The 12,032-nt window shown below is 55.8% G+C and overlaps 1 protein-coding gene across 6 annotated transcripts in view; it reads right to left on the reverse strand.

Moving 5' to 3' along the window:
• Positions 1-676: 676 nt before the first annotated feature.
• SYT7 (synaptotagmin 7) overlaps positions 677-12,032 on the reverse strand; it is an 88,336-nt gene continuing 76,980 nt past the window's right edge. For all 6 annotated transcript variants that reach the window (XM_051966375.1, XM_051966374.1, XM_051966378.1 and 3 more), the window contains 4 exons: positions 9,268-9,437; positions 8,436-8,550; positions 7,563-7,762; positions 677-5,844 (listed from right to left, as the gene is read on the reverse strand). In XM_051966375.1, the coding sequence (XP_051822335.1) occupies positions 5,740-5,844; positions 7,563-7,762; positions 8,436-8,550; positions 9,268-9,437 (590 nt within the window). In that variant the 3' untranslated portion in view covers positions 677-5,739. The remainder of the gene's footprint in view (positions 5,845-7,562; positions 7,763-8,435; positions 8,551-9,267; positions 9,438-12,032) is intronic.

Below are 12,032 nucleotides of genomic sequence, written 5' to 3' on the forward strand. Positions count from 1 at the left end.
GGAATGAGAATGCTTCAGCTCCTCTTTCGAGGTATGAAAGAGGGGGATGAACTAGTACTTGGGGACACAGCAGGAGGCCCCATGGTGCTAATAGATCCCCTTGGGGGATGATAGTCAGGGAGCCAGCCTCAGTCAGGGGCTGAGGCCATATTCTACCAGAGGCCAGATAAAAGAGTATATGTAGTGGAGAGAGCCCCAGTCTGTCATCCCTCCCCCTCACCTTCACCTGCTTCTCCTGGAGGGTACTGAGCCCTTCCCCCTCTCCTTCACCTCCTCCTCTTGGGAGAAGGATACTGAGCTCCTTCTCATCTCCTTCACATGTTTCTCCTGGAGGGTTGTTCAGCCCCTCCCCCTCTCCGGGGGGGGGGGGGATGCTGAGCTCTTCCCCCTCTCCTTCACCTCCTTGGGGGCTGAGCTCCTCCCCATTTCCTTCCCTTGTTTCTCCTGGGGGGGAAGGGGTACTGAGTCTCTCCCCTTCTCCTTCACCTCCTGGGGGAACTGAGCTCCTCCCCATCTCCTTCCCTTGTTTCTCCTGGGGGGGCTGAGTTCCTCCCCATCTCCTTTACCTCCTCCTGGGGAGGGTGCTAGGTCCCTTCCCATCTCCTTCACCTGCTTCTCCTGAAGGGGGAGGGGGGGGAGGTTTGCTGAGGAACGGCGGAGGAAGGAGCCAAAGCCCTGCTTTTTCACTATCCTTTATTAACCAGAATGGCCCCACTCCACAAAAAGCAGGGGCCATTCCCACAAAAATATGAATCTGCAAAGAGGAAATCTCGCTGGCTTAGAGGGTGTTGGTGGAAACGTTTTTATGGTTTTTTTTCCCCTTAGTTTTTCTTCCTTTCTCTTCGCTGAGAACGTTGAGGTTTGTGGTTTGGTTTTGTTTGTTTGTTTTTGTTTTGTGGTGGTGAATTTTTTCTTTTTTTCTTTTTTTATAAAACACTTGCTGGAAGAGGACTCAACAGAATGGAAACGGCAGGGTCCCCACCCCTGCGCCCCAGCCTTTAGGCTGCTGTCTCTCCCGTCCCCTCCCTCGGGTGCACTGCTGGGTGAAGGGCTGGGGGGGGTTGGGTGGGAGAATTCTGTACAGCAGTTACAGGAGGATAGTCACAAGAAAAAAGACATACCTGAAAAAGGTCATAGCTGAGAGCTCTAGCATCCCCCAAAGAGAATACACACGAGGCTCACACCCGGATGGGGACTGGAGGACGCGGGACACTGGGGCGGGGAGGACAGCCTCAGCCATCCTAGCGCTGGGGAGGGCAAAGGGCACGGTAACACTTTGCCCTTGGCTAGCCCCTCCAGAATCCAAGGGCATTGGGGGCACCCCTGGACACCATCTAACCTCTCCTGTGAGGTAAGTGAAGCATTAATTACTACCATCAAATGGAGATGGGGTCTCTGGGTGATGGTGGGGCTACCTCTGCTCTCCCTGCTTCTCCTGGGTTTTCTCACATCTACCTCTGACCCCACTAGGCTTTCCTACCTGAGGTCTGAGGATGTGCATCAAGTACCCACGCTTCAGTCTCAATAAAGTCCCAGGATGGGCTTCCCTCTCTACACTGTCTCCTTAACTGTTCCTTCTTCCCTCCCTCCCTCAGCTGCAATGGCATGAAGTGGACATTTCACGGGGACAGGAAGCGTCAACAATCTAACCAATGATTTAAGGTAAGGGGGAAAGGATATGGGAGGAGGAGGTAGAGGAAGCCGGGGGTCCCCATCCCTGATGTGTACCTGAGCCCACCAGTCCCCCTTTCGACAACAACAAAAGACACCACCTGGAGAGCGTCTCCGCATGTGATTGGCTAAGAACCGCACCGGCCGAGAACCCAAAGATGCTCGGCTCTGGCAGCTCTAATACGATTTGGTCTGACCCCAGCTGGGAATCACTAGCTAAGAATGGCAAAGTTGGGGGCTTGCTGGCTGGCCCACGAGGAGGGGGGAGAAGGGAGAGACACATGAGACACCCTCAGAGCCTATTAATCCTTCCTGTTCCTTTCTCCTTCTTCCCCAAAGCAGACTCCCAAGCTTCCACCGTCAGGATTTAGAACCAGCAGAGGCCTCGAGGGGGTCTGATCCAATTACAGAGAAGGAAACTGAGGCTCTGTATTGATCCAGCTCCATTCTCTTGGCCCTCTCTGAGCTTCCTCCCCCACTCTCCCCCCTGCTTTCTTCACCTACTCAGTTTCATTGCTCCCCTCCACACAAACCCGAGACTGCCTTTTATTGGATCATAGAATTTAGATCTGAAAGGATCTAAGTGACCCCTTCCAGCCCTCACTTAGCCAATGAGGAAACAGTGATGAAGTGACCTGCCAAGGTCACAGGGTAGGCTTATGAAAGAACAGATAAGGAATCCAGAGCCGAGGAGCCCAGTTTTTTCCTTCTTGGGGTGACAGAATTCTAGATCAACCACTGGAAAGGACCTTGGTCATCTCCCCCAGTCCCTGTAATTTTCTGGGAATCAAGGGATTTGCCCAAAATGACACAGGGGGATGATGAGAGAGGGCAGTTAAGCCCTTAGCCAGGCTGGGCTTCAGAGCTCCTGGGACGAATTATCTGGGATGGAAAGCCGAGCCGGCAAGCCAGGCAAGGATATGTGGGAATGGCGCCCGGGGAACTGGGGTCAGAGTCCTTCTCTCTCTCTAATTCAGGTGTCCCCATGGGCAAGCAAGACACTGCTCAGGGGCTCCCTCTGCATGCACCATTCTAGGCTCTGAGATCTTCCAGTTCTGACCACCTCTGTCCTGCCCTCCCTCTGGGTCTGCAGCAGGAGCAATCTGTACTCTAAGCAGAGAGCAAACCTCCAGCCTCCTAGACCCCTGGTCCCTTTGGACCTGGGGGTCACCCTCAGCCTTTCCTGGGGTTCCCTTTCGCCCTCTTCTCTTCCCCACCCCAAACACGTCCTCCCTCCCAGGTCAACTTTTCTACAAGAGCCCGCCAGACCATGATGTCTATTTGCCATCTGGTGGCCAGGGTTGGGAACTGCACGTCTACACCTGCTCCCAGGGGACTGGGTTTGTGGCCACCAAATCCCACTCCTGGGTTGGGGAAGCTCTGCTGGGATCACCCAGAAGGCACCAACTCTACGGGAGCCAGCAGGGCCCAAGCTTTGTCTCCTCATGGTCTCAGGGGAACTCCAGGGGTTCCGTCCCATTTCTTTGGGCAAGAGAAGGAACAGAGGGAGAACAGAATGAGAGGGGACGTAACCTCCTCAAGCCTCTTTTGCTGGTCTATCAGGTGCTCAGAAGCACTTTGGGGGTAAATCGATGGTCACTCCAACTCCTATTCACAGGAGGGGGAGGGGATGATCCTAGTAGAATGGGGGGGGTCCTCTGGGTTAGCAGAGCTTAATGGAGCTGCTGGGCAGGCAGGGAGTGAGAGAAGAATCTGGGAGATTGCAGGTGTGGACAAGCCAGTCTCTGAGGTTCTAGCTTGGACCTTCTAGGGCCACTTTTATGCTCTCAGGACCCTTCTAGCTCTGACCTTTTATGATCTAATATCTGACACTGCATTTTCTAGACCCTAAAAAAATCATTCCTAGGTCTGACCTCCTATGCTTTATATCCTGAGACAACCCCCGCCACTCCAACTCTGACGTTCCGTGTTCTGGATTCCCTTCTAGCTTCTATAAGATGTCAAAAGTCTTTTCCAGCTCTGTTCTAAGTCCCGTCTGGCTTTCTCATTTGATGTCCCGACCATCTCTATTCTAACGTCCCTTCCAGCTGGGAGATTCGGCCTTCCAAGGTGTCTCCCAGCATTCTGTGTTCCAAGGTCCCTTTTAGGTCTGAAATTTTTCCCTTTGAAATGTTCTCCCAGGTCTGAAAATCTCCCAAGTTCCAAGGGCCCCTGCACGTTCTCATGGGCCACGTTCGAAGGTCTTGGGGCCCTTGGTGTTCTAAGGCCCTTCCCTGTCAGCTCCGGGAGCCTCTGTCTAAGGTTACCTTCGACTCTGAATATGGGAGGGAGGTGAGGAGTCGGCCCGGAAAGGAGGAATGGAAGGTCTGAAAGAACGGGGGAGAACGGCAAAGGCTTGACAGGGCTAGAGGGAGTTCTTTTCCGAGTGAGAATGAAGGCAGTGGAAGTGGGGGGGGGGGGAACAACATGGAACCACTTAGCGGGAAAGGGAGGACCACGAGCCACACGGAGGCTCCAGGATGGAGCACTGGCTGGGACTGGCCTACTTAAAAATTCTCAGCAACGGGGTCACCCGGCAAGGGAGCCGGCCCTCTGCGTGATTGGCTATTTCCTGGAAGGGCCTCGGAGACTTAGCTCACGTGGAGCTGGTCATGTTCTGCTCACCATTGCTCTGGGTTCTCTGGGGAGGAGGTGGGGCTGGGGGCAGGGCCCTACAGACGCAAACAGGAGAGGGGCGGTGTGCCGTAGGGGGGGCGGGGCGGGATGGTCGGGGGGCGTAGCTCAGCTCTGCCCTTGCTCCTGCTGTCCCCTTGGCTCAGTGACCTCGGCCCTCCTCCTCTAGGCCCGTTTCCCTGTTTCAGAAATGAGAGGGTTGGACTAGAGGGCCCTCAAGGGCCCTTGGAACTCTAACTCCTACAATCCTACGCCTATTTTATACTAAAAAAAAATACCACAAGGACTAAGTAGTTTTCATACACACAGGATTTCATACTTGGTGTTTTAGGAGGGAAGGGGAGCCAGCGGGAAGCCCCGTTCCGCGGTGGGGAGCGCCAGAAACCGCTCGGAAAAGCCCAGAGAAATCGGACGCCGTACCCTGGTCTCCGTGAATGGAAGGCAGACATGGGAACAGGAAAGCGCAATGTCCTTGTTCCAAAACCAGCGTGAAGGTCCAGTCTAAGCGGGAACGAGACTGGGAATCGAAGGCCCGAGCTTCCGGGCTCTGCTACTCAGGGCTCCGGGCAGTCTGGGAGCCGTTTCCTTATGTGAAAAATGAGGGGTCTGGAAAAAGTGGCTTCCAAGGCTCCTTCCAGCTCTAAATTCTAGATACGGGGGGAACTGTACAGAAAGGCTGTCCCTGCTCCCTTCTCCCTCTGAAGCTGTCCGCCCTAAGGACCCCGCTCGTTCCCTCCCTCTTTCCCCAGGATCCTTCTTGTCTCTCTGCGCCCTCCTCCTTTCCCAAACCCCGCCCCTCCGCGCAACCTGGGGCCCAGCGCCCCGAGCAGTCCGGAGCCCGACGGCCCCCCGCACGTTCACGCACGCGCACACGCACACGCACAGGTCGAACACAGCACATGTACACGGGCCCTCGGCTCGAAGCCGGACTATTCATCCCGCCTTGGCACACGGGGCCCCGGACGGCTCAAAATAAACACCCCCGGAGGGAGGAGGGCCTGGCCAATCGCCACGGCCGCCGCGTGCCCTCGCTGAGCGGGGCGGGCTCCAGAGGCCGCCTTAAAGAAAGTGGCGAGCGGTCCGGCCCGCCGTGGGGCCTCTGGAGGATCTCGCCCCCGCCGTCCGGCCGTCTCCGTCCAACCGTCTCTCTCGCTCTCTACCTCTCTCCCCCCTCCTGTTTCTTTAGTGTCGGCGAGCTGAAGAAAAGGGGCAAGCAGGAAAATGGCTCCCAAAGACCCCCGAAATGGGGGGGGCTGGCGCTTCCTAGAAACATGGCCATACTGAGTCCTGGGCCCCCTCCCTGGCTGAGCCCGCAGGGGTCCTTCCCCCCACCCGATGGGGGAGCCACGCCCAGGGCGTTGTGCATAAAGTGTGAAGGCGTGACCCCCAAACCACGGGCCCACAGCCCCACCCCCGGGCCTCCCCAGGCCCCACTCAGGCCTTCAGTTGGTGCCACTGAGCCACGGGCTGCCGAGGACGGGCAATCATGTCCTTCCAATGCTTCACCTCCCCAGGACCGCTCTTCCAGGACAGATAGATCTGGAGGGAGGAGAGGGAAAGGGAGACTCCGTCACTCTATCAAGCATTCATTAAGCACCTACTGTGTGCCAGCCGCTCTGTGGTGAGCCTATCCTGGGAGGTAACAGACATTTATGAAAGCATAAGGAGGCAAAGTAAATGCAGTTATTTTCTGAAGGGAGCTCCTAACCACTGGGGGGGAGGGGGGGAAAGGGACGGGGTGCAGCAGGGAAAGGCAGACGCAGCACTTGAGCCCGACTTGGAAGAAAGCTGGGGCTCCGGAGAGTGCACAGTGAGGAGGCCGGGCATCCCCTACATGGGGACCAGCCTGAGTAAAGGCGTGGAGGTGGGAGATGGACTATGTGAAAAGAACAGCAGGAAGGCCCTCAAGCATGTGGTTGCATCCCAAGGCAAAAGGCACCTGGTCAGACTCCCAGCTGATTCCCGGGGGTTCCAGAGGCGAGGAGGAGGCACTGGCGTGTCCTGGGTGGGTCAGGACAATCGGGGCTAACTTCAGGACGAGGTGGATGGTAGGGGGACACATTGGCTCAGGGTGACCTGACCCTCTGGGGCTGGGAGACCCTTCTGAACTTCCGTTAAACAAGAGGGGGACAGTCTTTACAGACTGTCATGAAAAAAGCGCTCCGAGAACCTAGGCCCCCATGGCAGTGTGAGCCGTGAGTGCCAAGAGCACAGAGCCACGAATTCAGAGCAGGGAGCCCCTGAGGTATCATCCGGTCCCACCCCCGGCTTCCCAGGTGAGCCCGTGGGGGGCCAAAGAGGCCCCTGCAGGGGGTGAACTAGCTCAGGGGAAACCGGGAGGCCAGGAAATCGTGCGCCAGAGGGAGGCCGCCTGACCCAGGGGAGTGAGGCCTTTGATGACCTTGGCATCAAAAAGGAAAAGACCCCGAGACTTAAAGGGTATGATCAACGGTCGACCGAGAGCTCCTGAGGGTCAAGGAGGAAATCGGCTGCCCACCCCAGTTTGGAAGGGGGGGGGACCCGGACAGAATGGGCCACATGCTTCCAGGCACGATTGTGACAACGCAGATTTGTCTGGTTCTGATATATTACAAGAGTGGGGTGGGGAAAGAAATGGGGGCAAAAAGGGGGGAGGGAAGAAAGAATGAAGTGTCAATCAATTAAAAGATGCGCAGAGCAGAAGTTCTGAGGAGGTTGTAGAAAAGGAGAGCCATCCTTCCTTCCTTCCCTTCTCCCTCCCTTCCTTCCTTCCTTCCTTCCTTTCTTCCTTCCTTCCTTCCTTCCCTTCTCCCTCCCTCCCTTCCTTCCTTCCTTCCTTCCTTTCTTCCTTTCTTCCTTCCTTCCTTTCTCCCTCCCTCCCTTCCTTCCTTCCTTCCTTCCTTCCTTCCTTTTCTTTCTTCCCTCCTTCCTCTTTTTCTTTCTTTCTTCCTTCCTTCTCTCCTCCCTTTCTTTCTTCCTTTTTCCTTCCTTCCTTCCTTCTTCTTTCTTTTTCTTCCTTCCTTCTTCCTTCCTTTCTTCCTTCCTTCCTTCCTTCCTTCCTCCTTCCCTCCCTTTCTCCTCCCTCCCTTCATTCCTTCCCCCTCTTCTTCCTTTGTTCTGTCCTTCCTTCCTCCCGAGATTCGCTTCACTGCCCCATTCATGCATATATTTAGCAAATATTGATCCAATCCCTGTGGCATCCAGAGCCCTCCCTTAGGTGCTGCTCTCCCTCCCTCCCTGCCTGCGTCAGCAGGTTGCCCGCTGCTGGTGACGCCCACCTTGCCGATGACATCATTCCGGCTGAGCTTATCCTTGTCCATGACAGTGATGATGATCGTCGTCTCCCGAAGCTTCTCTGTGGGGATGTCAAAGATGAAGGACTCGTTGAAGACGGGGTTCAGGTTTCTCTTCATGGTCACTGTCTTCTTCTTCTCCACTCGCTTGTCCTTGTACATCAACCACACCTTCACGTAGGGGTCTGCGGGGTGAGAGGCGGGGGTCAGGGGAGCGGGACTTCTCCAGCCCTGACCCGCTCCACCAAGGACTCGGAGGTGCTGGGGGAAGTGGGGAAAGTCCACGGCTTGAAGAGGGAGCCATGAAAGGAGCAAAGGGATCCCTAGGATATGCTGAATTATATCAGTCAGAGCTGGGAGGGGCCTTAGAACAGGGGATGTCAGAGCTGGGAAGGACCTTAGAGAACATTTGGTTCAATGACCTCATGTTACAGATGGGAAGGGTCATGACTAGCCCAGGGTCACTAAGAAAGTTAACCAAATTAGGACCAGAATCCAGGTCTCTTCAGTCCCAGCCTTGCACTCTTGCTGTGTTCCCTTTATTCTGGAAGGAAATCCAGAATGAGCCTTTCTCTGTGGGCAAGGGGTGCTTGACACAGGCCCTGGCACCTGACAGATCCTTAATAAAGCTCAGCCGCCTACTGCCTGGCAGCCCTGGCACTGGGAGCACTCTGTGAGGAAGGAGAGCCCCTGGGAGGGAGCTGTCCAACGCGTGGAGGGTGAGGGCTGCTGTCCAAAGCATGCTGGGTGACTTGTGGCAGATGTAGAATGGGACCTGGTGAGGGGGCCCTTAGGAGTCTGAGCGGGGGGGGGGGGGGCACTGCAGAAGGGCCCAGCCTTTCCCAAAGCCCGGAGTACCGGATGTGCCCCCGATGTCCATGGCTTTGAGGTTCCGTGCTTTGATGATATTCACGATGATGGAGTTGGCAGAGGGGTTATAGCACAGGGACAGGAGCAGCTCCCCTCGACTTCCCTGGAGGAGACAAAAGGAGGGGGGTGGGTGGGACTGAGCCGTGGCCAGAGGGGGGATGGGATGGGGCAATTCTTGGGTGGCCCTGCCTTTGAGGACCCCGGGGAAGACCACCGAGCAAGGGCCTGCAGACCTGCCAGTAGAAGCTGGGGGGCTCCTAGCCCCTCTGGAAAGTCACCCTCAGCCCCGAACTCTGACCTCGAGCCACATCCAGGGTGAGAACGCCCTATTCTCAGGTTCCCGCCTCGTTCCTGGGGTGGCAGAAGCCGCTCAGCTGTGGCTGCGGGGTCTCTAACAGAGACTCTTCCCAGCTTGGGATACTAATAATAGCTAGCATCCAGAGAGTGTTTTAAAATGTGCAAAGCACTTTACAAATATCTCATTTTATCATCACAGCGAGTCTGGGAGTTGGGGGTGGGGTATGATGATCCCATTTTACAGATGAGGAAACTGAGGTCAGAAAAAGTTAAGGGATTTGACTGGAGTCTCATAGCTAGGACGTGTCTGAGACAGAAACTGAGCCCAGTTCCTCCTGACTGAGCACCTGGCACTACCTAGCCACCTGCTTTTATGACCATGGATGGCACCTCCCCCGGATCCCAGAGCCCAGCTCAGCTGAGGGCCTCTGCTCACAGAAAGAGGGGGGGCCTCCCGCTGCTGTGGGGGAGCTGAGAGGCTGAGCCCCAACCTCAGGGAAGGAAGGAAAGCAAAGGGCCTTACGCTCCCGTCGCTACATGGCTTCAGCTCCTTCCAGAATGTCTGCATCTGGGTCAGGTCCACTTTGTTGAGAGGGATGGACACCTCCCCAATGGGGTCGTTCCGACTGAAGCGGTCGTAGTCCAGGACCTGGAGATACAGCACCCGCTGTACCACCTTCTCATAGGGGAAGCCTGTGGGGACCGAGAAGAGGCAGGACCGTGAACCCTCGCCCCAGACCCAGACCCTGCTCTTACACAGGTGGAAGAATCCTGAAGCCCCTGAACCAGAAAGGACTGAGAAGCAGAAGGGCCTGAGAAGCAGAAGGGACTGAGAAGCAGAAGGGCCTGAGAACCGGAAGGGACTTAGAACCGGAAGGGACTGAGAACTAGAAGGGACTGAGAACCAGAAAGGACTGAGAAGCAGAAGGGCCTGAGAAGCAGAAGGGCCTGAGAACCGGAAGGGACTTAGAACCGGAAGGGACTGAGAACTAGAAGGGACTGAGAACCAGAAAGGACTGAGAAGCAGAAGGGCCTGAGAAGCAGAAGGGCCTTAGAACTGGAAGGGACTGAGAACTAGAAGGGACTGAGAACCAGAAAGGACTGAGAACCAGAAGGGACTGAGAAGCAGAAGGGCCTGAGAACCAGAAGGGACTGACTGAGAACCAGAAGGGACTTAGAACTGGAAGGGACTTAGAACCGGAAGGGACTGAGAACTAGAAGGGACTGACTGAGAACCAGAAGGGGCTGATAGAACCAGAAGGGACTGAGAACCAGAAGGGACTAAAAACCAGAAGGGACTGACTGAGAACCAGAAGGGACTGAGAACCAGAACGGACTGAGAACCAGAAGGGACTTAGAACCAGAAGGGACTGACTGAGAACCAGAAGGGGCTGAGAATCAGAAGGGGCTGACTGAGAACCAGAAGGGGCTGAGAACCATAAGAGACTGAGAACCAGAAGAAACTGACAACCAGAAGGGACTTGGAACCAGAAGGGGCTGACTGAGAACCAGAAGGGGCTGACTGAGAACCAGAAGGGACTGAGAACCAGAAGGGAGTGAAGGGACTGAGAACCATAAGAGACTAAGAACCAGAAGAAACTGACAACTAGAAGGGCCTGGGAACCAGAAGGGACTGAGAACCAGAAGGGACTTAGAACCATAAGAGATTGAGAACCAGAAGAAGCTGACAACCAGAAGGGACTGAGAACCAGAAGAAGCTGACAACCAGAAGGGATTTAGAACCAGAAGAGACTGACGAGAACCAGAAGGACCTGGGAACCAGAAGGGCCTGAAAACCAGAAGGGACTGACTGAGAACCAGAAGGGGCTGACTGAGAACCAGAAGGGACTGTGGCCACAGGAGGCTCATCCAGCCTCCATCCGGAGACTTCCCCTATCAACACATCCCACTCCTGTCTCCGTCCTGAGCGTCCCCGTTCTAACTGGACATCCTGCCAACATCTTTCGTTACATACGCTTGTGGAAGGCACAAATGTGAAGGTCAACCGGGAAGCTCTCCCTCCCACAGCCTACCTGCCAAAGATTGGATACCTCCAGTGCCAGGGAACTCATCCCCTTTTCTGGCGTCACCTCACCCTAGGATGCTGCTTCTTTCATCAAGCCCAGATGTGCCCCTCCCCTGCCCTTCCCCCACTTCTGCTCTCGGCCGAGCATTTCATGACTTTGCTACCAGGGAGTCGGGAAACGTGTGCCTGGAGCTGCGGGCTCATTTCCCCTTTGTTCCCTTTCTCACTCGGCCGAGGCCTCTTATGATGGGCTGAATGTCGTGGTCTCCTGGATGCAGAGAAGGGGAGAATGTGGGTCAGGGCACAGAAGGGGGGGCGGAGGGAGAGACGGAGCTCCGGGATCAGGAGCACGGCCTTCAAGGGGTTCTCTCCCGACTCCACATCTCCACCTCCACAGTCTTCCTTAGGGGAGCCCCGGGGAGGAAGCTCAGATTGGGGGGAGGGAGAGAGCCAGCAACCAGCCCCACCCCACCCCAAGCTCAGTCAGGTGGGCGGGAAGGGTGAATGTGCTGTCCCCCTCCTCCCCTTCCCTGCCTAGGACCCACCCAACTAACCCAAGTGCAGCATTCTGCAGATGAGGAAACTGAGTCAGGCCCAGAGCGTCACAGCTAGGGAGTAGCAAAGCAAGACGTGCCCCTTCTCATTCCAGAACTCTCCCTGGCACGACACTCCTTTCTTTTCCACATCATCAAACTTTCAACTCCCCAGCATGGACCCATTTCTGGGATTCCTTTGTCCCAAACTGCCCTTAACTAAATTTTTCTTATGCAGTTCATCCTGATGACCTGAGGTGAGTTGTGTGAGCCTGCCCAAGGCCCCTCAGGCCTCCCTCAGGCCACACGGAGCCTCTCTCTGGTCCCAGAAACCTCCACCCATTTTGGAGCAAAGCCCAGCCTCATAAAGGGTCTTTAGGTGTCAACTGGAACCAAGTCCAGACTCCTTCCCGCAGGCCAGTTCCGAGGTGTAGTGGTCACAACCCACAGCCCCACGTCCCAGTGAAGGTCTGTCCGGCCCCAGGGGGGAGAAGCCCAAAGTCAAATGGTCACCTGCCCTTCAGACTAGTCCTTCCACTAGTACAGGGATCAATAACAGACTGTGTACCCCATTTTCTCCTTCCTGGGGCCTGAAGTGCCCCAAAGGTCCCCCTTCACCATGAAGTCTTCGCTGAGTGTTTCCAGGCTACACGCGGCAAAGGAGGAGAGGGCTCAAAAATTAACGACCTCCCTCCTTATTGCCCCCTAAGCTCTACAGGGTGCTCTCAG

This window comes from Antechinus flavipes, chromosome 6 (assembly GCF_016432865.1).
Source record: "Antechinus flavipes isolate AdamAnt ecotype Samford, QLD, Australia chromosome 6, AdamAnt_v2, whole genome shotgun sequence".
Taxonomy (NCBI): domain Eukaryota; kingdom Metazoa; phylum Chordata; class Mammalia; order Dasyuromorphia; family Dasyuridae; genus Antechinus; species Antechinus flavipes.